Source organism: Halichoerus grypus, chromosome 7, assembly GCF_964656455.1.
Source record: "Halichoerus grypus chromosome 7, mHalGry1.hap1.1, whole genome shotgun sequence".
In the NCBI taxonomy this organism is placed as follows: domain Eukaryota; kingdom Metazoa; phylum Chordata; class Mammalia; order Carnivora; family Phocidae; genus Halichoerus; species Halichoerus grypus.
In genome coordinates, this window is record NC_135718.1 from 142,103,771 (window position 1) to 142,129,764 (window position 25,994).

At 35.2% G+C, this 25,994-nt stretch overlaps 2 protein-coding genes across 10 annotated transcripts in view; one reads left to right on the forward strand and one right to left on the reverse strand.

Annotated features, from left to right (window-relative positions):
• Positions 1 to 1,367, reverse strand: part of GPATCH2 (G-patch domain containing 2) — a 173,115-nt gene extending 171,748 nt beyond the window's left edge. For all 3 annotated transcript variants that reach the window (XM_036096168.2, XM_036096167.2, XM_036096174.2), the window contains exon 1: positions 1,186 to 1,367. In XM_036096168.2, the coding sequence (XP_035952061.1) occupies positions 1,186 to 1,241 (56 nt within the window). In that variant the 5' untranslated portion in view covers positions 1,242 to 1,367. The remainder of the gene's footprint in view (positions 1 to 1,185) is intronic.
• Positions 1,368 to 1,532: 165 nt separating this feature from the next.
• The window catches only part of SPATA17 (spermatogenesis associated 17), a 204,380-nt gene continuing 179,918 nt past the window's right edge, over positions 1,533 to 25,994 (forward strand). For 2 of the 7 annotated variants that reach the window (XM_078078372.1, XM_078078368.1), the window contains exons 1-3: positions 1,536 to 1,715; positions 13,227 to 13,316; positions 14,460 to 14,541. In XM_078078372.1, the coding sequence (XP_077934498.1) occupies positions 1,648 to 1,715; positions 13,227 to 13,316; positions 14,460 to 14,541 (240 nt within the window). In that variant the 5' untranslated portion in view covers positions 1,536 to 1,647. Of the gene's footprint in view, positions 1,716 to 13,226; positions 13,317 to 14,459; positions 14,542 to 25,994 lie in introns of all 7 variants that reach the window. The other 5 variants (XM_078078371.1, XM_078078370.1, XM_078078369.1 and 2 more) reach the window with 4 other exon arrangements.

Here is a 25,994-nt window from a genome sequence, read left to right on the forward strand (position 1 = left end):
GCTAATGCCATAGGACACCATTAAAAAAATATGGCTCATTTAAAAAAGTACTTCCTGCTTTCTCACTGGAAAATGTGAGATTTTAAAAGTTATCACCAAATCTATCCCCATTATAAAGGGTTCTACAGAATGATCTAATCTCATTCAAAACATTTTAGGCAAGATATTCTTTTCACTTTTAGTGATAGGTGATGCAAAGAACATCTTTGAGATCACAGACTACTAGAAGCCTTCAAGGTCTCATTCACTGCAGAATCTAAGAATGGACATACATTTTTTCAGCCATAGTTCACCTGTTTTTCAATGCTTCTTGTTTGACACTGTCAGTGGGAAATTTGCTTGTTTCACTGCTTGTCCTGTGTATGCGTGGAGGAAAAGGTCTTGGGGAAAAATAGGCCTGGCATCACAGAGTTTTCAAATAGAAATCCAAAACCCAGCTTCTAGCCCCAGAATGTGCATGGCAATTTTGGACAACTCACTTGTGCTCGTGATAATCTCCTGTCACAGCACTGTCATAAAGATAAAGCGCATTAATTTGTGAAAGCACTTTGAAAAGTCAAAGCAATTATTCTAAAGTGGCACTGGTGATGGGGTACTGCAGACACAGTCAAACCCCAAACAAATCCTGGCATTTATATGCTCTTAGGGAACACTCATACACATCTCATGTGAACTAGAATGGAACTTTCAAGGAGTAGAAACAGGTAGGTCACTCCCACTGCAAAAAAAAAAAAAAAGGGTGTGTGTGTGGGCGAGGAGGTCTCTTCCAGTACTAAACTTCCAGAACTCTAGAATTCTGGGATTTGATCTTCCAAGACACCTGGTATAATCTAGTAAATTAAAAAAGGGAAGTGAGGGAATAAGGCCTTGTTAAGAGAAATTCTTTTGTCCCTAGCCTTGTCAACAATCAACGAAATGAATTGCTCTCGAACTAGAGAGACCTTTACTCCCAAAATATCGTAGAGTGTTAGGCAATCAGAAAGCATTTACTGTATTCCTTCACAAATCTTTAGCACACACCTCAACGCCTTCCTCAAATCGCTTCCATCCCAGGCACGAGTGAGAGCAAGGCCTAAGTGTCTTCAGATCATCCATCACAACTCCCTCCCCCTCCATTCCAGGTCCAGCGGCCTCCGGCCCTCACACCCTTTCCTGATCTCCCACCCCCAGGGCCGCCAGCCTCACCAGCTGTTCCCGGCGGCTGGAGCTCCGATCGGTTGGCGCCCGGCGGCCCCGAACATTAACGACACCCAGGAGCCTGGCCTCGAGGCTCCGGCCCGAGAACAGACTCCAACTACCAGAGTACCAGCGACTTCCAAAAGCAGTTCAGCATTTTGAGCTGAGCTTCCGGAAGCAGACGGGAGGCGGAAACCGGATGCCGGGAGCAACCATTCCCTCTCCTCCCCCAGCGCCCTCCTCGCCTGGAATCTCTTCCTTCTACTCACAGAAAAGAGAGAGGCAAATCCCAGGAACTTTTTCCTACATAAATTTCTTAATTTTTCTGCTAGTATTCTGCAAACTGAAACGGGGTGGAAAATAAAAGTGGAGTACACGAGAAGTTGAACCCCCGGGACCCGCATTATGGTTTAGCCCGGTTGCCGTGGAGACCGATAGTAACACCCGCCCTCGGGCAGACGCCGGGAGGCTATGGCCACGTTAGCTCGGCTGCAAGCTCGGTCCAAGTTCGTAGCTCAGCAGTACTACTTCAGGAACAGGTAAGGCGTCAACGGGGGAACAGCGCAGAGGGCTGTCTTCACCCCAGCCAGGTGTTCCTCAGCAGGAGTTTCCTGTTAACAAAGTTCCTGAATCAGTAAATACCACCCACTTCTCCCCTTCGTTTGTCGGCCTGAAACTTAATCACAAATTTAAAAAGTAGTGTTACCATGCTGGGGGATTATAGATGGGAGTGGGGGCGAGACATAGTTACCAGCTTGAGAGGATTTAAGGAACAGCCCACTATAGATAAAATTGTAGAATGAAGTGTTTTTCTTTGACATCATCACTCCACAGTTTGATGAAACCAGTGTCCTCCCTGTTGAAGTTTTAATAGCCTGACTGGGATCACCCAGGCTCCCTAGCTGGGTGCGCTTAGTGTGTCTCCCACCTCCCTGGGGATTCGAGCCTCCGTTATTTCACAAATATTGACTCAGCTGTTCTAACGACTCATTTGTCTTCCCAAAGTGACAGTATCTAAACTATTCTGATAAGATAATCAGTATCAATATGTTAACTAATAGAAGAGGAATAAGGAAGATACTAGTAGCCTTATCCATCTGTCTACACCCAAACTTCTCCCTCGGGGAAGAGTTTTGTTTTGACCACGGCTTTCTGGAAGCGATGCCTCAGGGGATTTTCCAATTTAAGAGAAACAGTAAAAGTCAATTAGATAATGGTAGACCATAGTGAGATGGCTGACCAAGGAAAAATATGTCGGTAAGACAGGATTTTGCTGAGTTGTTCTTAGTCTAACATTTATCTCCCCTACCACATTCTTAGAGCGCTGCGTATCTCTTACAGTACTTATTCACAATTCAATTTTACGTTCTGTTTGGAGATCTCTATCATGCCTCTGAAATGGGGAGTGCCTGTTTTTTGCTTATCATTTAGGTCTCTAGTGTCTATCATAGTTCCTCATTCATGATAGATGCACAGTAATTTTTTGTCTAATAATTCCACAGATGAGTCTTTGAATCAATCATTAGTCCTGGTTTAAGTAAACTACTAAAAATTGCTAAAGATAGAAATTACTTATAATCTCTATATTACTATGATTATAGATAAATACCTTACCCACTTACTGAGCATTCATTTAGAGGATGTGTCCTATGTTCATGATATGCCTATATGAAGAATCAGTAAGCTGCATCCCTCCTGATGTTCACAGCCAAATGTGGAATATAGGCATTTAAAAAGGAATTACGGGGCGCCTGGGTGGCTCAGTTGGTTAAGTGACTGCCTTCGGCTCAGGTCATGATCCTGGAGTCCCAGGATCGAGTCCCGCATCGGGCTCCCTGCTCGGCGGGAATCTGCTTCTCCCTCTGACCCTCTCATGCTCTATCTCATTCTCTCTCTCAAATAAATAAATAAAATCTTTAAAAAAAAAAAAAAAGGAATTACGGTAGAGTAAGGATGAACAGGAAGTGAAACAACTAACATTTCTTGAGCACTGATTATATGCTGGGAATTGTACTAGGAACTTTTTCATATAATACTTCATTTGGTTATCACAATGTTGCAAGTTAACTTATTAATCTCTATTTTTAGAGCTCAAAAACACTGTTCTAGAAAAAAGGCTGGTGAAGTGCCATAGAAATGCAAATAGACATGATTTTTTTTCCTGTAGATTTCAGTGTCAACTTTTGTCCCCATCTCCTGGCTTTGGGCATGGGTACATTTTCTCCAAATTGGAGGTTACTTGGAGAAGAGACTAGAGCTATGAAAAGTCTGTGATGAGAATAGGCTGGCATTCCTTACATTTCATTTATTATTATTATTATTAATATTTTCAATATAAAGGAAAGTCTCTAAAGATCATGAAGGAATCAAAATTCCAAAGTTTGCCTAATTAAAACAACAAACAACAACAGGGTATTGGTAAGTTTGGGGACAAAAACCATATAAAATATTAATATATGAAAAAAGTAAAAAAGGTGGTTTCTTTAAGAAATTATTGTCATTTCCCATGTGTTATTGGCTAGATCAGCTCTTTGTTAACTGTAGTGTACATTAGAATCACTTAAGGATGTTGTTAGGATATAGATTCTGATTCAATGGGTCTCAGTTATGGTGAGAGAATCTACATTTCTCACAAGAGTTCCTGTGAGGCCCCATTTTGAAAAAAAAAAGGGGGGGGAGACTTTGTAGAAAAAGAACTACGTATGGGTCTATCATTTAATTCTTTTTTTAGTATATGTGCTGCCGAAGCAAGCACTATCATTTAATTCTTAAACATCCTTACAAATTATATATTTATTCCCTCTTTGCATGAGGGAAGGAAAATGAGATTTATACAGAGAAAATTCACAAGCCATTCAAAGTAATGTTAGTTTGATGGAAGGATATTAAGCCAAGAAACCAGAATAGATGGCTACTGTAGAGTTAGAATTAATGGTCTACACAGGTATAAACTTTATTAAAAATGTAATGAGAACTTTTACAGAAATAAAATTAAAGGAAAAAGTTTTTTAAAATTTTTTTAAAACCAATTTTTAAAAAATATTTTCAGTTAAAAATATAATAAATGAATTTAAAAATAGAGTAGTCACTACTGAAATGTAAATGCTTTAGGAAAGCAACATGGAGGACATATCCAGGAGATTTAGTATGTGAATGGTAGTCACTGCAGAATTAGGGAGTGGGAGTGAGAAAAAGATAAATTAATAATAAAGAAATAACCAAAGAAAACATTCCTAAACTGAAGAAAGAGTATGGGCTTTGAATGGAAAGGACTCTGAGTACCAGACAGGATTATTTTAAGACATACTTCTTAGATATTATCTGGCAAAATTTCAAGGATACAGAAAAAAATTTTACGGGCTCCTAATCTAAGACAGAAAAGATAAAGTTATTTGCCAAGGAAGAGAGAAGCATTGATGGCTCATGTGCAACACAGGGACCTAGAAGAGAAAAGGACAATAATTACTGATTATTCAAGGCAATATCTAAAAAACCTAAACCCAACAAAGATCTTACTCATTTTTTTTTTGATAAAAGAAAGACATTTTCAGATACATAAAGACTCAGAGTTATGTCATCCATATACTCTTTCTGAGGAAATGTATTCAAGAAGGCACTCTCTGAAATCAAATGAGAATTAAATTAGAACAGAGATCTCAAGATAGGGGAAGAGGAGCAAAAGAAATAGTAGAAACAATAATGAACAATTATACGTGTAGTATTTGTAGTTAAATCTAGACGAACACTCTCACTGAGATTTATGGGATACCTCTAATTCTATGCAGTTAAAGGAATCTAATAGGCACTTGCCGTTTGCTTCCTAAATATCTCCTTGTGCAAGTTCAAAAATTCATTAATACATTTTGCACCTTCCGAAGTCTTGCTAATTGTCCCGCTAATACGTAATGCAGGTCATTCTTTATCCAGCTTGTAATATCAATTTCCTCCCCACTCTTCCAGCCTATGTGATAATAACAATTATTCTAGAGGCCAGTCTCTTCAGTGACCTTAGAACTCCCCACAGTCTCTCCCATTACCCAGTCCCAAAGACAGTGCCGTATGTTTAAAGTTTATAGTACTGCTTGCCATAGTATCTTTCAGTTTTTATAGTTTTATGGAGCCAAAGTTGTCAGTCTATTTTTTTGACTTTGGGGATTTTACCTCTCTTGGAATGATCTTTCTCAACCCATGGTTATAAGAAAATTTTCTGTATTTACTAACAATATTTTAAAAGTGTTATTACATTTTTCTTCACTGTGCAATTGTGTTTATGTGCATGTATCGTGTGAGAGAGGGGCTTAACTCTTAGTATAGAAATTGTCTCAAACCCTTAATCGAACATTCCACACTTTGTTTACTGGTTTTAAATGTTGCAAGACAAAGTTGTAAAAATCGCAAAGGAAGAAGCAAAATTGACTTTATTCACTGACAACATGATTGTGTGCATAGAAAACTAAGCTACCTACAAAAATGACCTAGAAATAAATGAATTTAGCAAGGCTGTAGGACACAATACCCGAAACACAAAAATCAATTGTCTTTTTATATAATAGCAACAAGCAATTGTAATTTAAAACTACAAAAACAATTCAATTTATAATAGCCTCAAATGCATGTCACTTTATCTGTTGACCTTGTAGAAATCTCTTGTGTACACAATTTGTGCACAAAAGTATTTTACGTACAGGGTTATGTGTAAAGGTGTTCGTTAAAGCATTATTTCTAATAGGAAAAAAAAACCCTGAAAATACCTTGTATGTATTTGTAACTAATCTAGTTAAATAAATTAAGGCATATACACATGATGGAATATTAAGTAGCAGTTTAAAAGTGAAAAATTTTATGTATAATGACATAAAAGAACCCTGAGACAAATTAAGGTTAAAAAACAGGTCATAGAAAATATGTAATACATTTAGTGTGAAATTTTTATGTATATATGCAGAGAGACACACTATCTGAAATCATAGATAACAAACTGTCAACAGTGTAATTCTGAGAATTAGAGGATAAGGAAGGCTGAAATGGTATCTTAAAGTTTTCTCTGTATTTTTCTGTATGGTTTAAAATTTTATATTAAGCATTGGGTATTCATGTATTACTTAATAAATAAACAGTAAATAAATAGGAAAAAATGTTCTGAGACAAAAATTTTATTTTGGAAACAAAATTAAACATATAAATTAAGGGGTCACAAAGATATAATGGATACAAAAAACTTGGCCTGCCACTGTGAAAAATTAGAAAACTGAACAAAATATGTGGAAAGTTATTTTTAGACAGTTTGATGCAACAGACAATGTACGATTATGATCTCTTGGCAAAAGGAAACAAATGAGGTTATCTAGACAATTACTCCAGCTTTATGACTGGCAGTAATTTCTGAGCAAAATTCAAACTCAACAGCATAGCATTCATATTGTCCAGCATCTATTGCTGAGTTAATAGTAAGACAAAAATGTAGCAAACTGTGACCTATAACCAGGAGGGAAAAAAAAAATCAATTAATACAAACAGACCCAGAAATACAAAGATGATAGAATTAGCCTACAATGAGTTTTAAATAGCTTTCAAAACTTGCTTAAGGACTTAAAGGAAAATATAAGCATAATGAGTTAAATGGAAATAAAAAGAAGCAGAAGTAACTTTTAGAGATACAAAACAAATGATCTGAAACAAAAAATTCAGATGGACTTAATATCAGATTAAAATTCTGCAAATAAAACATCAGTGAACTTGAAGACCTTCCAAATACGTATTGTTGGGTAGAGTGTTCTGTAGAAGTTGATTAGATCAAATTGGTTGATAAGTGTTGTTCAGGTCTTCTATATTATTATCGATTTCATGTACAGTTGTCCTTTCAATTATTCAGAGGCATGTTGAAATATCCAACTGTTATTGTGAATTTGTTCTTTCTCCTTTTAATTTTGTTAGGTTTTGTTTCATGTATTTTGAAGCACTATTATTAGGTGCATACTCATTTAGGATTATTATATTTTCTTAATAAATTAACCTCTTTATTATTACAAATATCCTTATGCATGATCATTTTCCTGTGTTTAGTCTACTTTAAATATTAGAATTATTTTAAATTCTAAACATATTTGAATAAAATAAAAGTTTTGAGATGCCATTCTTTTGTGTGTGTATACACATACATGCACATATATACATACATATATATTTAAAAATACTGAAATAATCTGAAACTTAGCAAAAGTTGCAATACAGTTACAGAGGTTTTTTGTTTTTGTTTTTGTTTTTTTCACAAATCATATGAGGGTAAGTTTCAACCTGATGGCGCATTGCAACCCCCCCAATTCTTTACACTTAAGGACATTGTATAACCACAATTCTACCATCAAAATCAAGAAATTAACTTGATTCATTTCTGCCATCTAATCTCCAGACTGCATTCAAGCTTTGCCAATTGTTTCATTAATGTTCTTTATAGCAAAAGGATTGTATGTATCTTATCTCTTTAGTTATCTTTAATATGGAACATTTTCTCAGTCTTTCTTTAATTTTCATAACCTTCTTTTGAAGATCACAGATCAATTATTTTGTAAAATTTCATTCGATTTGGGTTTGTCTGATTTTTTTCTTCTTGATTAGATTCAGGTTATGTATCTTTGGCAGAAATATCACAGAAGTGATTCTGTAATCTTTTTAATGCATCCTACCAGATATTGCATAATTTTAATTTGTCCCATTACTGATGGTATTTATTTGGATCATTGACTAAGATAATTTCAGCTAGACTTCTCTACTGTAATGTTCTCCTTTTTTCCCTTTGTAATTAGTAGGTATTTTTAAAAAGCAGGTGATTTGAAACTGTGTATGTATTCTGTTCCTCATCAGTTTTTCAATTTGTTTATTATGCATACCATTATGGACTCATAGGTTCCTATTCTGTGGGTTAACATTACTTCTATTACTTATGTTCATGCTAGCATTGTCCTATATTTGTTCAATGGGAGCCACTAGAAGCTTTTCTTTGTGTCCTAATCATCATAATAATTTCTTGCTTTCTGACACACACAAAAAATGTTCCAGGCTCATCTTTTTCTTTTCCCACCCCCCTCTGGAGTCATCCATTTCTTCAAGGAACCCTTGCTTCTTTTAGTAGATGCCCATGCCATTGGGTGTTGCTGCTCTCAGACTCTCTCAAGTGGACAGAGCTAGAAAAGATGTGTATGTATGCATTTGCATGCAGTCTACATCTATACTTTATCCATCCATCCATTCATCCATCCATGTATATATTGAAATCCATGAGTTTACATTGACAATTCCATTTCAGATCCACACCACAGGATTCACTCTAGTTTATCTCCCTTTCCTTTTCTAACACTGCAGAACCTGGCTCTCATTATCCTTAATATATTCACTTATTTGATCAATCCTTTTGTACGTAACCAAACTTCTGTCACCATAACCATTCTCTCTTTTATGGATTCCCTTTTCATGGAGTGAAGGCTCTACCTCTCCATGCTGAATTATCACTGGTTCACCAACTTGGATACCCTTTCCATCATTCTTGGGTTCTTATTCCCTGTTCTGCTACCCATCCTTGTGGAACCTTTCCTCACCTTTCCTTGACACCCAGAGTTAGGCCTTCTGTCCACAGGAACACTGTCCTTAGATTGTGACATCCTACCCCAGGCCACCCCTACATGTGGATGCCCATCTTAGCCTACACAGGCTTAGCTGAGCCACTGTGACTGCCCATCCCCCAACACTCCCAACCCTCTTGCACAGATTGCTGGTTTCCTTGCCCACTGCCAATTTCCTTAGGACTTAGTTGTTCAGTAAATGAAGAGAAGGTAGAAAGAAGATGTAGAAAAGTAAATAATCAAACATTTTGCAAGTACATTATAAATCTGCATGTTAATTCCTACTTTATGATCTAATACATATGTATTTATAACTCATTATTCATTGAGCTATGAAATAATAATAATAATGAGGACTATTAATGAAAACAAAACATGGCTTCTAGATTCTAAAATGTAGTTCTATTTTTCAGCTAGTTATTGACCTCTTATTAGGCACATGAGTGATAATTAAAACACAAAGTATAGATTAAACATAATTTCTGCCTTTAAGAAGCTTGACATCCTTGAGCCCTAATAGTGAAGTGATAAGCAAAAACATTTTACACATCAATATACTTTATAATAGCACATTAATATATTTTATAATATAGGGCAGCTAATATTGGAATTTTATTCCTAGTATCTAAAGTAGTTAAAAGTCATATGATAATGAGAAGCCAAGATGATTGGCTTTTTAATCTAGTTTTTATTCAATAGCTAGTACACATAGGTCAGACTAAACAGTATGTTGATGTGTAAAATGTGTATTTTTTGCACATGACTGGAAAGATCTTTAACTACACATTTTTTCATTTTCTATTTATTGTCAATTAATTTCCAGCCACTAATGATACACATGAATATAGTGTTATCCAGGGTTATAGTACTTATTTCTAGTTGATGATGAAGTGACTGCAAACTTCCAGCTTTTTTCAATGTTTTATTACATTCATGGTGATACTTTTGGTCTTTCATCATTATTAATTCATTTAGTATTCATTGTGATAATACTGATCATAATAAATTTATTTCAAATTCATGTAGATGTCATATTTTATTCACTGCTATAGGATTTTCATTGTAATTTGGAACTAATTAATATACCATTAAAATAAAGTGCTACCCACATTTTTCATTTTAAACATAAAAAGTCTAGCAGTTCATGACATATTGTATGAGTATTCAGCATCCCAGTGGTATCCCAAGTATCTGTAAATTTCATTTTTAAGCAGTTAAAAAAAGGGCAATAGAGAAATGTGTATGGGAGTCAAATTACAGTATATAAATTAAAACTTAGCAGTAAGTTAACTACTAGTTATTTTTAAAATATTTCCCTTTAATTAAGATGTATAGTTCTTATTACTATATCTGTGCTTATATTTATATACATTGGTGTTCAGAGCTCCAAAAAGAGATAATTTAATCTTCTTGACTATATATTACATGTTAGCATTATTACCAGGAGAAATTAGAAAACAAAGTCAAAACATATAATTTGATTACTTATTCTGCATTTCTAATGACAGTAATAAGTAAAGTGTAGGTTCAAGCTATACATGAGTTTAAAATAATTAGGTGTATCTGTATATCTTATTTGAATATTTTTTCTTCCCTTTTTTTTTTTTTAAAGATTTTACCTATTTATTTATTTATTTATTTATTTATTTATTTATTTATTTAATAGAGAGGGAGCAGGAGCAGGGGGAGGGGCAGAGGGAGAAGCAGACTCCCCGCTGAGCAGGGAGCCCTATGGAGGCTGAAGGCAGATGCTTAACCTGCTGAGCCACCCAGGCGCCCCTCCCTGTTTTGAAAGGTAGTCACTTGTTGACTGTTGGTGGGGTAGGAAAGACAAGCGTTTTCAGTAATTTAAATAGAGTATATTAAAAACAGGGAAACAGATCTATAATCATATTAAATGTTAGGTTAAATACCCATAAAAAGCTGTTTTATCTCATTATCATGAATTTTACTTCACATCAGCCTTATTGAATAAAATTATTGTTTCCTTCCTCACACTCTGTCATCTTTGAATTGCCTGATCTGCTGGATATTGTGTTACTGTATCTTTTCTATTTTTGCTATAATGACATTTTATATCTTGCACAATCATATCTTCTTATTGGCTAGGGTAAGATTTTAAAAGAAAAACAAAAGATTCCCTCTAACCCTGCAACTCCTTGAAACATTGACCTTGTCTTCATGACTTCTTCAGAGCATTTGGTACTGCTCAACCATGGTCTCCCTTCCTGCTACCTTCCCATTAACTTCTATGACGCTGCAAAATACTGTCTCTTACAATTGGGCCTTCTTTTTTCTTTCCTTAACATCCTAAAGTTTTGTGAGTTTTTCGTTTATATAAATGAAAATTTTCTGTATGTGTTTAAATGCTGAATTATTTCTTACTAGCAATATTATGAGTTCCTATTGCACTACATTCTCACCCATACCTGGTATATCTGAAATTTTTGGTTTTTTACTATAGATGTTGATGTCTTTTCACATCTTAGTCTCAGTTTATTGTTTTAAGGAGATTGGTGCTCTTTTATGACAGAATTTTAGTATTATATTTGAAAATGGCTTACATGCAGTCTTCCTTTTAATTTTTTTCCTTCACCCCCCCCGCCCCTTTTACTTTCCTCCCATCTCCTGTTTTTATCCTTCTTTCCTCTCTTCTCCTTTAGGTGCAGTGATGGTTAGGAATCCAGCTTTTGGAGCCAGAGTATCTAGGATCAAATTTCAGCTCTGACATTTATTAAGATGTGACCTTGGACAAATCCCTACACCTCTGTCTCCCTTAATATCTTCTTCTGTCAAATGGGGATAATATTTTAATGTTGTCAGTAGCTTCTGAGTGGCAGTCTTCACAGGGATTAAATATGTCTATAAGAGGCATGCCATTCCCCGAGAGAAAGCAGCTTTGGTAAGACAAAGACTGACTGTTAGGAGAAGTATCAGTTACCTCTGGAGCCACTGGGAATGCATGTGGGACAAAGTGGGTAATATTGCTGATTTTTGGATTTTAAAGTTTAGTGGAAAGACCATCACCAAACAATCATGATGCATGACTGTGTTAAATATTGTGAAGAGCTAAGAGGGTATACAATGGCAAGCCCTACTGTGGTTTGGGGAGTCAGGGAAGGCTCGGTGGAGTGAAGGACTTCAAGCTGTTCTCTCTACCATTTGGAGCACAATCATTTGAACCAAGAATATGGTTTATACATGTCTCTGCTATAATTTTGTACGCGTAGTACAAACGTACAGTGATAATCGAACTTTCTTTTCTTTTCCTAATTGTCTAGAGTGCCTCTTAACCTTACTGATTTGTGTGAATTCTCTCCACTACTCTTCACATCTGGATCACTGACTGATGCATAATTTTTGTTTTTCTTTTTGCTTTTGTGAGTCCTTTAGAGTCAGGCTTTCAGGAAACTCTCTTTCCTGCTTATCTAGAACTAAAATCCTTCCACTTGTTTCTCCAGCTTTTTGCCACTGACGGCTTAACTGCTCATCCTATTTTCTTTCTCTTAGCCAACTTCATAGTATTGTTTAAGAATTTTATTGTTTGAGGGTTTTACCCCTTCTGTTTTTGTTCTAATTATAATATATAAATTTAATGAAATCTATGTATTTAATCTAGCATATAATGACAACAAAAAAATAACCTGTCCAAGGAAGCACTATTTTAAGGGAATTAAAAAAAAATTAAGAAATAAATGGTTAGCCATTCTTTATTCATTCAGCAAACATAAAGTGCTAATTAGGTGCCAACCAGCATTCTAGGAAAGAAATTACTTTGTGGTGCATAGTAGTTGCCTTAAGCAATATCACTTTATCTAACAGGGATGGGGAGGGAGAATTATAATGACTTGTAAAATTAAAATGGCAATCTGTCTTGACTAAACCTTTTTTTGCTGTAAGTCAGTAAAACCTAACAACTGAATTTCTTGTCTTTTTACAAGCCTATGGCCCTGCCCCTGCTTTAACTTAAATGGAGTTTCTGAGAATTCTATCTAGAATAGGCATTCTGTGATGGATTCATTTTACTTAGAGGCAGTTCATTTAACTGATTCAAGTATTTTAATCTTGCATGATATGTGTAGTGGCATTCAAATAGTAAATTCAAGAAATTATGTTTTTAAAATAATGAAAAAATGCATGTTACTTTATTTCTTTGTAAGAATCACTGGTAAATTAATTAGTTGCAAAATAGGTGATTATAAAAATAAAAAAAAGTAAGGCTGTTGAAAGCACATGACCTCTCAGAGAAAGGTTAATTTTAAAAATATAGCTCATGATTTCTGAAACGCTTTATTTAGTATTTTAATTTTATTTAAAATGACATTTGAATTATAATTATCATTTTGGAAGAAATTAAAGGTTAAGTTTAACAGGTTGATTTGCTTTAGAATTATATTAGCCACTAATGAAATGCTTTAAAAAATTTCTTTTTAGTGTTGTAGATATATTTAGGAAAAAGGAGTATGATGCAGCAGTTAAAATCCAGAGCTGGTTTCGAGGATGTCAAGTTCGGGCATATATCAGGTATATGATTTTGTCATGGAAACGTCAGATATATCATAAAAATATACTCCTTAGAAAATGTAATTTATCCATGTAAGTGCTGATTGCAAATAATCTTTTATTTTACCTATAATGTTAATAAATTATATGATGTCCTTTTTAAAGAAATAACTCTTTTGGTCTTTTCTTACATATCAAAAAACTAAATTATATCAACTATATCTCTAATTTTTAAAAATACACTTGATTAGATTCTTTTCTTCAATTCCATAGGATGTGACAAATGACTGGACTTTATTTATAGCATGAATTCACTGACTGATAAGAAAGGAAAAACAAAACAAAATAAAACAAAAAGAAAGCTATTCCAGTCTTCTCCAACATGTTGATAGATAAGGGCAAATGATACCAGAATGCTGCCATCCTGATCATAAAGAGACTGAAGCTGATCTCCCTATCTTAATTGTTCTTTTTCTTCAGTGCTCAAACTTTCCTTCAGTCTATCGCAATTCTGAAAAGAATTGCCCTGGATAAGGTGGAGGAGGAAAATGCCTATCACAAAATAACTCATTCAGATGGTGAACTGGGGATTATACTGTATAGTTCCTTCTGTTAGCTCGGGGAGCCAGACTTGCAGATCCAAGTGGGAAGATGAAGTTTCTCTTCTGGCCCCTATACCAACTAGGAACATGGCAGGAAAGAGAGTATTTTTTTAATTCAGCAGATTAACATGTCATTAGCTTGGATAGACTGGGAAATATAAGCATTAAAGAGGAAGTGTTTCTTGACCTCAAGAATTATTTCTAAATACTTAACGGTGACTCACATCAATATTGCCTGGCTTATTTTTCAGCGTGTTCCTTTGACCTGTTTTATAGTCTTAACATTCAAAAATATTTCCAAGAGTTAGTATTGAAGAATATTTGAAATTTAAAGATGTTTAATCATAAGCCCAAAAGGAATACTGAATATTTATTTCTGCCCCTTTTTCTAACTCTAGAAATGGTTAATTCTATTGCAGAATGATAGCTCTGCTCTTTAAAAGTACACAAAAATTTGGCTTTGAATTTGAGTTCTTGAATTGTAGAAAATACAGTCTAAGAAAAAACTTAAGCAATAATCTCGTTCAAGGAAGCATACTAATAAGTATATTTTTTTACCCAGGAATTTACATAGAGTAACAACTATTATTCAAAAATGGTGGAGAAGTTACTCAGGGAGACAAAAGTATCAACTAATTGTAAAGGTAAATATTATAAAATTTATGTATGTTAGCATTTGAATTATACAGTATGCTGTAACTTAACTTCAGTCATATTTACATGCAGCTTGGAAGTTATTGGTATAAGTATTTACATAAGAACAAAATTGGGGTTAAATTTTAGAATGAGACCTCTTATGAGAAGCCTTTTCTGTTTTTCTGTGGAGAATTGATGACTCATTTCTTTGTACCCAGACTACACCAGACATTTTCTTTTTGTTAAAGTAACTTTCACAGTATATGCATTTATATGCACTTATTTGTCGATGATTTCCTCCAGGTTCTAGATGTTGAGCTGTTTCAGGGTAGGCACAGTAGCTTGTTCATTTTTGGACCATCAACATTTAGATTAATCCCTGTTTAATAACATAGTCAATAAACATTAATTGAATTAAAGTGGCCAAAATTAATTCAACAAAATATAAAAATAAGGCGATTTCGCTCATACCATTGTCTGTTGGGATATTGGCTGTTGGGATATTTTGAAGATTTGCCTTAAGAAATGTGGTATACCACAACCATCTCTATCCACTGATAGTCTTGTAGAAGTATATGGTAGCATGCCAACTTACACTTCAGCTAAGAGTTTTAGGATATTAAGAAAAAAAATTTTTTTTGGTACAAAATGAGAAAGTTTCTAATCGGTGGCCTACTTCATTTATTTTTTGGTTTGTTACTATTTTTGACTATAATAGCTTAATTTTGTTTTTCATTTGTTCCTGATTAGTTGCATCTAAGTGAAATTAAAAGATATAGAGAGGAAAAGATAAAAATAATTAGATAAGTAAATGATAAGTGTTCACCTTTAGTGAAAAAACTGTAAGGGGTACCTGGGTGGCTCAATTGTTAATCATCTGCCTTCAGCTCAAGTCATGATCCCCGGGTCCTGGGATCCAGCCCCGCATTGGGCTCCCTGCTCAGCGGGAAGCCTGCTTCTCCCTCTCCCACTCCCCCTGCTTGTGTTCCTTTTCTTGCTTTGTCTCTCTCTGTCAAATAAATGAATAAAATCTTTGAAAAAAAAAACAACTTTAAAACATGTTGATAAAGTACAGAAACTGCTTGGAGGAAGAGCCTACTATTTTAGATTTAGTGAAATTAAGTATTCAAACAATAATTCTGCCATGAACTTTTTGTAACTGTTGGATCTCTCTTATAGCTAGTTTTAAAATCACAGTGATGCTCTCAGAACGCAGATGCTTAACCAACTGAACCACCTAGGTGCCCCATGGGGGTGGGGGGATAGTTCAAAACTGTGTGTATGTGTGTATATATATATATCCTCTTTCTCATCAAGCTTTTTTACACTAGGTTTAGCATTCATTGATGGCTTTGGCCAGAATCAATTATTATATTTGTTAAATTTTTTGTCCTTTTTTTATTATTTACATCAGTATGAACTAATGGATTCCTGTTTTATTCAATGTGTTATAATAAATTACTATCACTAATTGGTTTGGTGCTCAAAAATGATATGGCCAGCAGAAGCTCCTTCAAACCAACTTTTAATGGAATCAGATTACTTAAATGGGATGATCAAAAAAATAAGGTATTTTTTATGGAGTGCTGAGCGATCTCTGGCCCCATTATTCATTCATAGTTGGGGAATCTATATCAATGTATAGACAAGACAATAAAGTATATGTATGCATATGGCATTCCATGAGCATTACTGACTTGACTTCCATTGCTGTAATTTCTACTCACAAGCCACTAGTCAGAAGGTTATGAATGATTGAGACCTCTTTTTAATTAAATATACAAGAGTATAAACATTTCAGTGACTATTGTCAATGTATTCAACTTTGGAATCTATATTTATTCTAATGATGTTGAGGTTGCTGAAAAATATTTTTAAAAATTCATATAATGATCCATTCTAGGAAATTTGTTTTGTTACTTTAGTGTCTTAACTGAGTTTGATTAAAAAGAATATCGCTCAGCATGATCACTAAGTTATTCTCCAGTTTTGGATCTAATTATCTTTGAGATCTTGGGGGGAAAAAAAGGGCGATTTTCCTCATTTAGTTTGCTTCTGGATAGTTTTTAAGTCTGTTAAGCTGTAAGCTATTTTAGAACACGTCTGTTTTATTTATTTATCTATTTTTGCCATTATGTATATAGGACCTAACAGAAGGATCTCAGATAACATAATTGGACCTCAATAAGTAATTACTGAATGAAATTAAAATAGCTGCCATTTACTGATTGACTAGTATGACTAAAATATCATAAACATTTTATGTGTTTAATGTGTATACCAACTAAAGTCTTATATGAGTCCTATGAATATTATCACTGTTTTATATATGAAGACTTTTAGTCTCAGAAGTGGTTACTTCCCCAAGGACATACTGTTAGTGATACATGGAGAAAAGTTCAAACCCAATTTGATGTGATTCCAAAACCCTTATGTACTGAGCTGGTAAGCAGTTGAAGTTCAGTTCATTATTGGAGATTTCCCTCCTTTGGGTTATACAGAGGTCCACAAAGCTTAAGTAGTGCTAACACACCAGAGATCCCCACCTTTGTGCAGCTTCATTCAGAGGAAGTTCATTGTCCTAGCCCATGTAGTTGATCTCTCAAGGTTCATCCCTTGAGAACTCTGTGGCTGGTGGGCCACATAAAGGGAATGGGAATTTTTGTTAGAGTCACTATCCCGATACCCCTAGTGCTTTGAGTCCTGTCTCCTCCACAGGTGCCACCAAGTCTATTTCTAGAGTTTTAACCACCTCCCAGAAGCAATAGGAATGCCAAATGTGGTATTACCTTATTTTAAAAAGCTAATGCCCAGCTCTTCCCCAGGCATGTGGAATCTTGACTCCTTTATTTCTCTTTCTCTGCCCATAGCTCCCCTCTTATTATCTCTCTCCCATGCCAGCATAATTTCTCAGAGCTCAGGTTTTAGGAAAGGAGAGCATGGTAGGGATGGACAGTCACACATAAGCCATCTGAAGCAGGAACACATGGATGGCCTGCTACTTTCTTGGGTTGGGGGGTGGGACAGGAATTAAAGATACTGTTTAAGTCTACATTAATTATCCTGTCACACACATAGTCTGTAGTAACTGTGTTTAAATCATCATTTCCCAAATTTATTCTGCATAATTTTTTTGGCCTAACAGCTATATGCAATAATAACTATGCCATATAGTACATGATTAAGTTACAAAATGAGTGATATAGGTTAGTGATTTTAAAACTTAGGGATAGAACCCCTCCTTCACTAAAATGTTAGCAAAATTTTTAGCCTTATGTGTAAAACAGGTGTAAGAGGTGCAGCTGTTTTGGAAGTTGAAGAAACTCAACTGCTTGGACTCTTTCTCTGTGGCCTCTGTTGTCACCTGAGCCACCATACTATGACTTGAAAGCCAGTGATTTAATTTGCTTGTCTGGGACAGGATCACAAAAAACTGATGATATTAATTGCTTAAGGGAGAAGAAAACTGGGTCCTTAAGGAAGAAGCATAAGAAAGAGATTTTTTTGGGGCGCTTGGGTGCCTCAGTCAGTTGGGCATCTGCCTTCAGCTCAGGTCATGATCTCTGGGTCCTGGATGGAACCCTGAGTTGGGCTCCCTGCTGAGCAGGGAGCCCGTTTCTCCTTTCCCCCCTGCACCGCCCTCCCCCCACTTATGTGCTCTGTCTCCCTCAAATAAATAAATAAAATCTTTAAAAAGAGACTTTTTTTATTATAAACTCTTCTGTAGCTTTTGAATTTTAAACAATATGAAAATATTATCTATTAAGTAAATTAATAAAAAAGGAAAGTCAATTTAAAAGGGACTCTCCCACCAGACACATGGATAGATAGTAAGTGCTTAAATGGGGAGTTAATGTTATCTCCAAAGATCAAAGAAATGAGACTTGAACTGACCTCCAGGGGATCAGTAAATGGTAGACTGGGAAGAGGGAACGACATTTCCATTAGGAACAGCATGAATGAGGTTTTGAAATTGGGAATGAGCATGGTATGATGGGAGACAGGAAGGATGTTGATCTGGATGGCTCAAAGAATTTGGGGACTAGCAGAAGGTTGGTCAGGAGTTGAATGTGACTTTTAAAAAGTAATTTCCTACATTTTTAAAGGAATTTCTTGTTTAAAAACTATATCCATTATTTAATATTTTCTAGCAATCTGTCTCTGCCCATAGCTCCCCTCTTATTATGTCAAGTAGAAAGTACAGGTGTTATTTTCATTTTATAGATAGAAAAATGGGGGCTCAGGAAGATTCAGTGATTTGCCTAAAGTTCTCAGTTTCTGATCCATATAGATCCACATGCTACTTATTAAAATATTATCTGCATGCCCCTCAGGTACCCCAAACCTGTTCCTCTTTATATATTCTTTTATTCAGATAAATGGTACAACCATTCAACCAGAAATCCAGTCATCCTAGACTCTCCACTACCTCCTTCTCCCTACCATTTATCTCCTATCAGCCATCAAACACTTTCCATTTCCCCTCATAAAAGTCTCTTGACTTCAGTCTAAACATCATCATTTTACTCCCATGCCTATAGCCCTTGCCATAGCATACAGCCTAAAGTTCACACTCTTTCATGTGACGTGTCAGGTTTTTCATAGTCTTCCTATTGCTTCTTCTCTAACCTCACTTCTTGCTACACCTGTATAAAATATACTTTGGGCACATTAAATCGTTTGCCATTGTCAAAATATGCAATGTCCTACAGGTTTTTTTGCAAAGCCCTTTACCTTGCCTCGAATGCCCTCCCTCCTTCATCTGAGCTGCCTCCCATTGATCCAAATCCCTACTTACTGTTCCAGACTTAAATATTAACCTTCCCTGAGCTCCTGAAGTTGAGTGTAGAATGGTGGGAGACTGCAGATATCAGGTGTGCCTTCCTAGCTTTGTTCATGTAGGCATTTGTCCCACTGTGATACATTTGTTTATCTACATCTCTTATTTGACTGGGAGCTCCTGAATGGGTAACTGTTCAATTTACTGTATCTCAAATGTATCACAGCAAATGTCACATAGAAAGCCTGCAGACATTTTTGCTAACTGATTACATGATTCACAGGGATATATATGTTGGAAGACTTTTGCTATGGTCAACACGGCTGGTGATTGTATCAATATGTGTCAAAATTATTCACTGCCCCCTTCTTCATAAAAGAATGATTTCTTTCCCATCTCACTGATTTTGGGCTAAGCCATGTGTTGTGAGCAGATGGGACATATGCCACACTGAAGATGAAGCTTTAAGAAGCTTTCTTCCTCTTTCCTTCTGGCATAAGAATAGCGCACCCTAGTCTTGGCTGCTCCTTCATCCTTGGGGTTAAGATGAAGAGATGTAGAGCATAGATAGCTATAGGGAACCCTAGTCTACACATAATGTGAGTGAGAAACTTTTTGTTTTGTAAGCTGCTAAGATAGCTGCATTTTTATCTCCGCAAACCTGATTAATGGTTATAATGATAACAAAAGCGTGCATGTTTATAAGAAACATTTCGGATGGGGCACTCAGTAAAGCTTACAGAAAGATGTTTTGAGCTTTTTGAGTTTGTGATGATGTTAGGACACCTCCATGTGGTGGTATCTTGTAAGGCGATTTTGCAGAGTCTCTCAGCAGTGTCTGGCATATGATAATTAACACTCCCCAAATGCTTATTAAAGTGAACTACTGAATGGAAGTTTAGATTAAGAGTCAGAGCTGGACACAAAGATTTTAGAACCATCATTGCAAGATGACTAGAATTTCTACCTAATGGGGAAAAAAACATATCTTAAGAGTAGAGCCAGGGCCAAGAATTGAGGCTTGTGGAACACATTAGTGGGATTTAGGCAGAGGAAAGGGAATTATACACAGATAACGACTAGAAAAGCAGAGACACAATATCACAGTCACCAGAGGAACCGCTAGCAAATTTGGCATTGTCAACAGTCTGAGATGTGGCAAAGGTCACACAGGAAGTGAACTGTGAAAAGACAGGTCCTAGGATCTCCTTAGATAGGTTCAGTAGTTTTAGACAGCCTCCCTCAAAATTCTATTAACTAAAATATTTCTATCCAGCTTTTAAATAATTTTCATTGTGACACCAGCTAGCTTATCCAGCCCTGAAGGATCATGGGTTCTCCACTACAGTGCCCTCATTAACTCAACAATAATAGGTCATTAACAGTTTTCTTTTGAGATTGGACTCTTGCTTCCTTGATGACCATTGTTTTTGCTTCTTTTTATTCTCTACCTCCTTTTCTGGCCTTCCTGCTGACTTCCAGGCTGCTGTATCTGGCAACATAACCCAAATTTGTCCATCTTAGGGGTCTAGGATTGTTGATTCACAACCTTGAAAATCTTTTCCTGTTAGTGAAATCGATGGCTATCTGGTGTGTGTGCTCGGTGCATATGCGTTTTCATACCTGCTGAACTCTTGCTCTAACTTTACTGCAACTTGCTCTTCCTACTGGATACTCAAATGGTCCTACTGTTTTGGGAGCTTTCTTGTTTGTTTGTTTGTTCTTTGTTTTTAAGATTTATTTGTCTTAGAGAGAGAGTGTGAGGTGGGGAGGGGGAGAGGGAGAGGGAGAGAGAAACTTCAACAGAAGGACTTCCAAATCAGTTATAAGTTAAGAAGGCAACATTTATCACTGTTTAGTGTCAGAGCAGAAAACTGAAACATTTTTTTCCTTCAGGGTCTTGTAGTTTAGATAAATACTAAAGGCTAGATAACTTAAGCTTCTGACCTACTGGTATTAATTTAAAACTTTATTAATATATTTTCATGATAATTATGAAATGAATTTAGATTTGGTTCTTCTGCTTTTAAAGATTATATTAATAATAATTGTAAGAAATAATATATATGGCTTTTAATTTTGTGTGTATGTGGAAAAAGAAAGGGTATTTTAAAAATCAGCTGTTGATAATGAACAGATTGGTATCATTTGCCAACAAACAAGGCAAAGCATATGCACAAAATACTCAGGATTATTTGATAATAAATCATTTTAATGATTATACTCAAAATTATGAAATGAGGATAGCACTGATGTGGAAAATAACAAAGCCTCATGCTCATCATATCTGTTATCCATATGTGCATGGCTTTTAAAGGTTCCATTGTCATCACTTTAATGCAAGTGTTTCCTTTGTACTGCTCAATCTTAACAAAAAGCCAACTGATCTGGTTGAGTTTATATAGATGTATTACTCAAAATTATTATGAATATGTATTGCTTTAAGTGTTCTGCTTTTGAGGAGCAAAGAAAAAAAAAAAAGAGAGAGAGAGAGAGAAACCAAGAAACAGACTTAACTATAGAGAACAAACTGATGGTTACCAGAGGGGAGGTGGGTGGGGGATGGGTGAAATAGGTGATGGGGATTAAAGAGTACTCTTGTGGTAGGCACTGAATAATGTATAGAATTGTTGAATCACTATATTGTACCCCTGAAACTAACAGAACGCTATATGTTAACTATACCGGAGTAAAAATGAACCATTTGATAAAAAAAAACAAAGAACAAAAAAACAACTTTTTTTTAAAGTGTGCTTTTGAAAATGACTGTTTCCTCCTTGAAACTCATCTTTTTTTGGTTTTCAACATAAATACTCAATAAAGGAACTATTAGGTCATTTATGGTATGTTCATGTAGCAAAATACCATGTAGCCATTGTATATAAAAATATGTGAAGAAGGAACTTAAAAATGGGGAACAAGAAATATCTGTATTAAATCTGTCTAAACCAGATAGAAGAACCTTTAAGAGAAGTCAAGCCACCAGGGATTGAAGGAGAGGAATTTGTATTAAGAGTTTAAGACTTAAGAGGGGGAACATTTCTAGTTCACAAGGTCTGGAACATGGCTATGGATTTAGTAATTAAATGTGTTGTCTACATGAATTTGAAAAGTCTCAAGATAATGACAGGAGTTGTAATGAAAAGTTAGACCATTAGCTTGACGTCAGAATCTTTAGAGCATACTTGGAGCAAGTCAGGGAGAAGTGAGGAGGAGGGAGGAAGGAGGGTAAGTAATCAGATACCTGAAGTATGACAATACCGAAAGGGATAGAGAGTCTTAAGTGTGGAAAGTTTGAGATTAAAAAGGTTCCTTGTTCTTTTGGTTTGTTGTTGTTGTCCTTTTTAAAGGAGTACTTCTTACTGGTATGAAATTGTTTGAAAGTATGCTTTGGAACTAGGAGAATGCCAGCTTCCTCCAGCTGACGGTACTTGGAGTAGGAGAGAAAAGATAGTTTCTCCTATAAATGCTTGCAAGAAAAACAGGAGAGATAAGGTTTGGACAGCTGGAAAAGAATGGTAAGACATTTGGAGGCAAGGGGAGTAATATGGACATGGAGGTAAAGAAATAAAAATAGTAATTTGATCAGCTTGAGCTTTAAAGGAATGGAGTGGTAAGAGATAATTGAGGGGAAAAATTGGGACCTGATTGTGGTAAGCTTTGAATATCTCTTGACCTCTAAGAGGGTGGTTCTCATTTATCCCCAACCACCCTCCCATTGTAATTCACCTGATAGAAAGAAAAAAGAAAGAAACTCAAAATATGAAACATGCTTTCATCGGTAATCATGGTCCAATCCCACTGAATAGCAGCCCTGTCCAGAAGATTCACATGGATACTAACCATGCAGAAAATTATGTCTTTAAAAGGACTATATCCTCCAAAAAAAATTTCAGAAGCCTTGTAAAAATTGAGGTGGATGGTGTGACAAAGGCCATATAGCTAGCAAATGGTTGACTTAGTGTTCATCCCAGAAATTCTTCCTGCTCTATTTGTTGTAAATGCAACATATCAGTTCTGTTTATCCTTCTTTCTCTCTTTCTGTCCCCCTTTCCCCTCTCTTTCCCTTTCTTTGTTTATTCAACAAACATGCTTGACTTTCACTCCAGATTTTTAGTCTTAGTACACTTAGTATCTTATGATAAAATGGGAAATTAATAAATAGTAAGAAAATTTTAAGAATTTTGTCTGTTGAGAAATTACAGTAGCTCATCATTGTTGGAAATAGTATTAATATTTAGTAGCTAGGATATTCTTTGCTTATCCAACTCCATGGAATTAAAAAACAAATTTTGAGGACAGAATTCTAGACAATAATATTAAGAACAAAGGCTTTTGTATGATTTATATTTTAACTATTCATATACCAAAAGAACAAAAATTAATAAAACAAGTAGTATCATTGCTCAGAATGGAAATAAAGTCTTAGATGAAAGAAATCTTACAAAATTTTAAAGTGTCTAAATGTGTCTTCATAGATAAGCTTATGAAAATGAACAATTCACATTCACAAATGATTTTTTTTAGTGTTTTGAAAATTGTGGTAAAATACACATAGCATAAAATTTACCATTTGTACCATTTTTAACTGTACTATATTATTCAGTGGCGTTAGGTACATTTACATTTTTATGCAACTATCACCACTACCCATCTCCAAAATTTCTCCTTCATCTCAAATGGAGACTCTACCCATTTAACAAAAGCTGCCCCCTTCCTCTAGCCCCTGGTAACTGCTATTCCACCTTCTGTCTCTGTGAATTTGGCTGTTTCAGGTACCTCTTAGAAGTGGGATCATGCAATATTTTTCACATAAATATATTTTGTTACTTTCCAAAGCAAATGAATTTAATATCAGTGAGTGGTTCACATGAGAATGATAACTGGAATCAAAGTGCTTTTCCACCTTTTAGCTATAAAAGTCAGAACCCATACACTTAAAACCTAGATCTCTCTTTTCTCTGAGTCCAGAATAAAATTTAACCTCTTACATTTTGGAATTTTACTTATTGTTAAATCACATACTTTTAGCTACAAAATGTGTAAGAGCAGCAGTGATAATCCCTTTTATAATCATCAACTATGTCCCAAGCACCTTAAAAATTTTGTCTCATTTTAATCTTCACCCCAACTCTGTGAAATATGTACTGTTGCATTTTGTGAGCATGGAAGTCAAGACTGGCTGGCTTTAAGTAACTTGTTCAAAGCCACACAGCTGGTAAAAGCAACATCAGGACCTGAACTCATGTCTGTTGAGCTTGAAAGCTCACACATCATCAGTGCTGCTAACTGAACAGCACCATATTAAAGATAAGAAACATTGCCTCTTTCTGAACCCAAACATTTTAGATATTTAATTTTTAGTATGTTTCTCCTGTATAAAATAATTTAATGGTTATATCTACATCAATTGGACTTGAAGAAATATGGTGTTAAAGTATTCACCTCAAACGCCAAGAATTATACTTCACTTGCTATGACGAAGAAAGAGAATTTAAAATGAAGTCACATCATTGTGTTCATTTGTAAATAACATATTGCAGCCAACTGTTTCTTAATTGCTCAGACTGTTGATAAATAATCCAGCCCTGCTGCTCTCCACAGAAAATTTGCTTTGGATCAGACCAGGCAATTCAAACAATCCTAATTACAGTGAAACCCTTTTATATGAATTTCTGTTTGTTGCAGGGAAGAAAACCCCTATATAAAAGGTTAAGGCACTTATCTCTGATTTTTGCCTGAAACACAGCACCTAATACCTAAGCTCAAGTTATATTAGTCAAATGAATTTCGATTGAATAAAAATAGATAAAGTAATATTTTGTATTAAAAATGTATATTTCATTGCTTTTACTATTTATTGTACTGTCATGAGTTATGTTAATTTTATGTTTTTAATTAAAAGATATAACAGATGTAGAGACTTCATTTAAAGCAATATTTGCCTTGAAATAAACTATGTTGCTAAATGATTATGTAGTGTAACAGAGATTTGTATATTAATAGACAGATGTATCTATACTAGAAAGAAACCAAGACCTTAGAAAGTCTTCACTATATCAGGGGATTTGCTGTAACATGATATCATTGTATTTATGATTTTATGGTGTTAAAATGAATATTAAATGAAACAAAATTCCCAAGGATTACTCAGGAGGCAGCTAAGTACATAACATTTTGTACAGATGGTTGGAAGGCACAATTTTGCTCCATCACTGCATCCATATCCTTGAAGGATTTCGACTGAAGACAGCATTTCTTTGAATTTTTCATTAAACTAGACGTCTTGAAATATGAATTCCTTTTATGTTTCTGTGAGTTTTGGCTAAAAGAACCCCAGTGAATAAATCATACAATACTACGTGTCACCAGCACTTGTGAATATTTCTGCTTTGTTATTCTATTCTCAGTAGAGCACCATTGATTATCAAACTCAGCGGAGAGCATTTTATGATCATATATCTCCATTAGCTCCTAGTTTGACTACCATAGATTTTTCTGGTTAAGCCTGCATTATGTATTAGGAAGCCTATCTCTTCAATACAAAGTTTGATTTCATTTTTCTAAGCCCAGAACTCTTATTATGTATTATGTATAAAGATTCTTATCTTTTATATGTAAAAATAGGCTGCACTGTCTTTGTGTAACTGAACTATATGCCGTCTCTTTTTTTCCTGATTC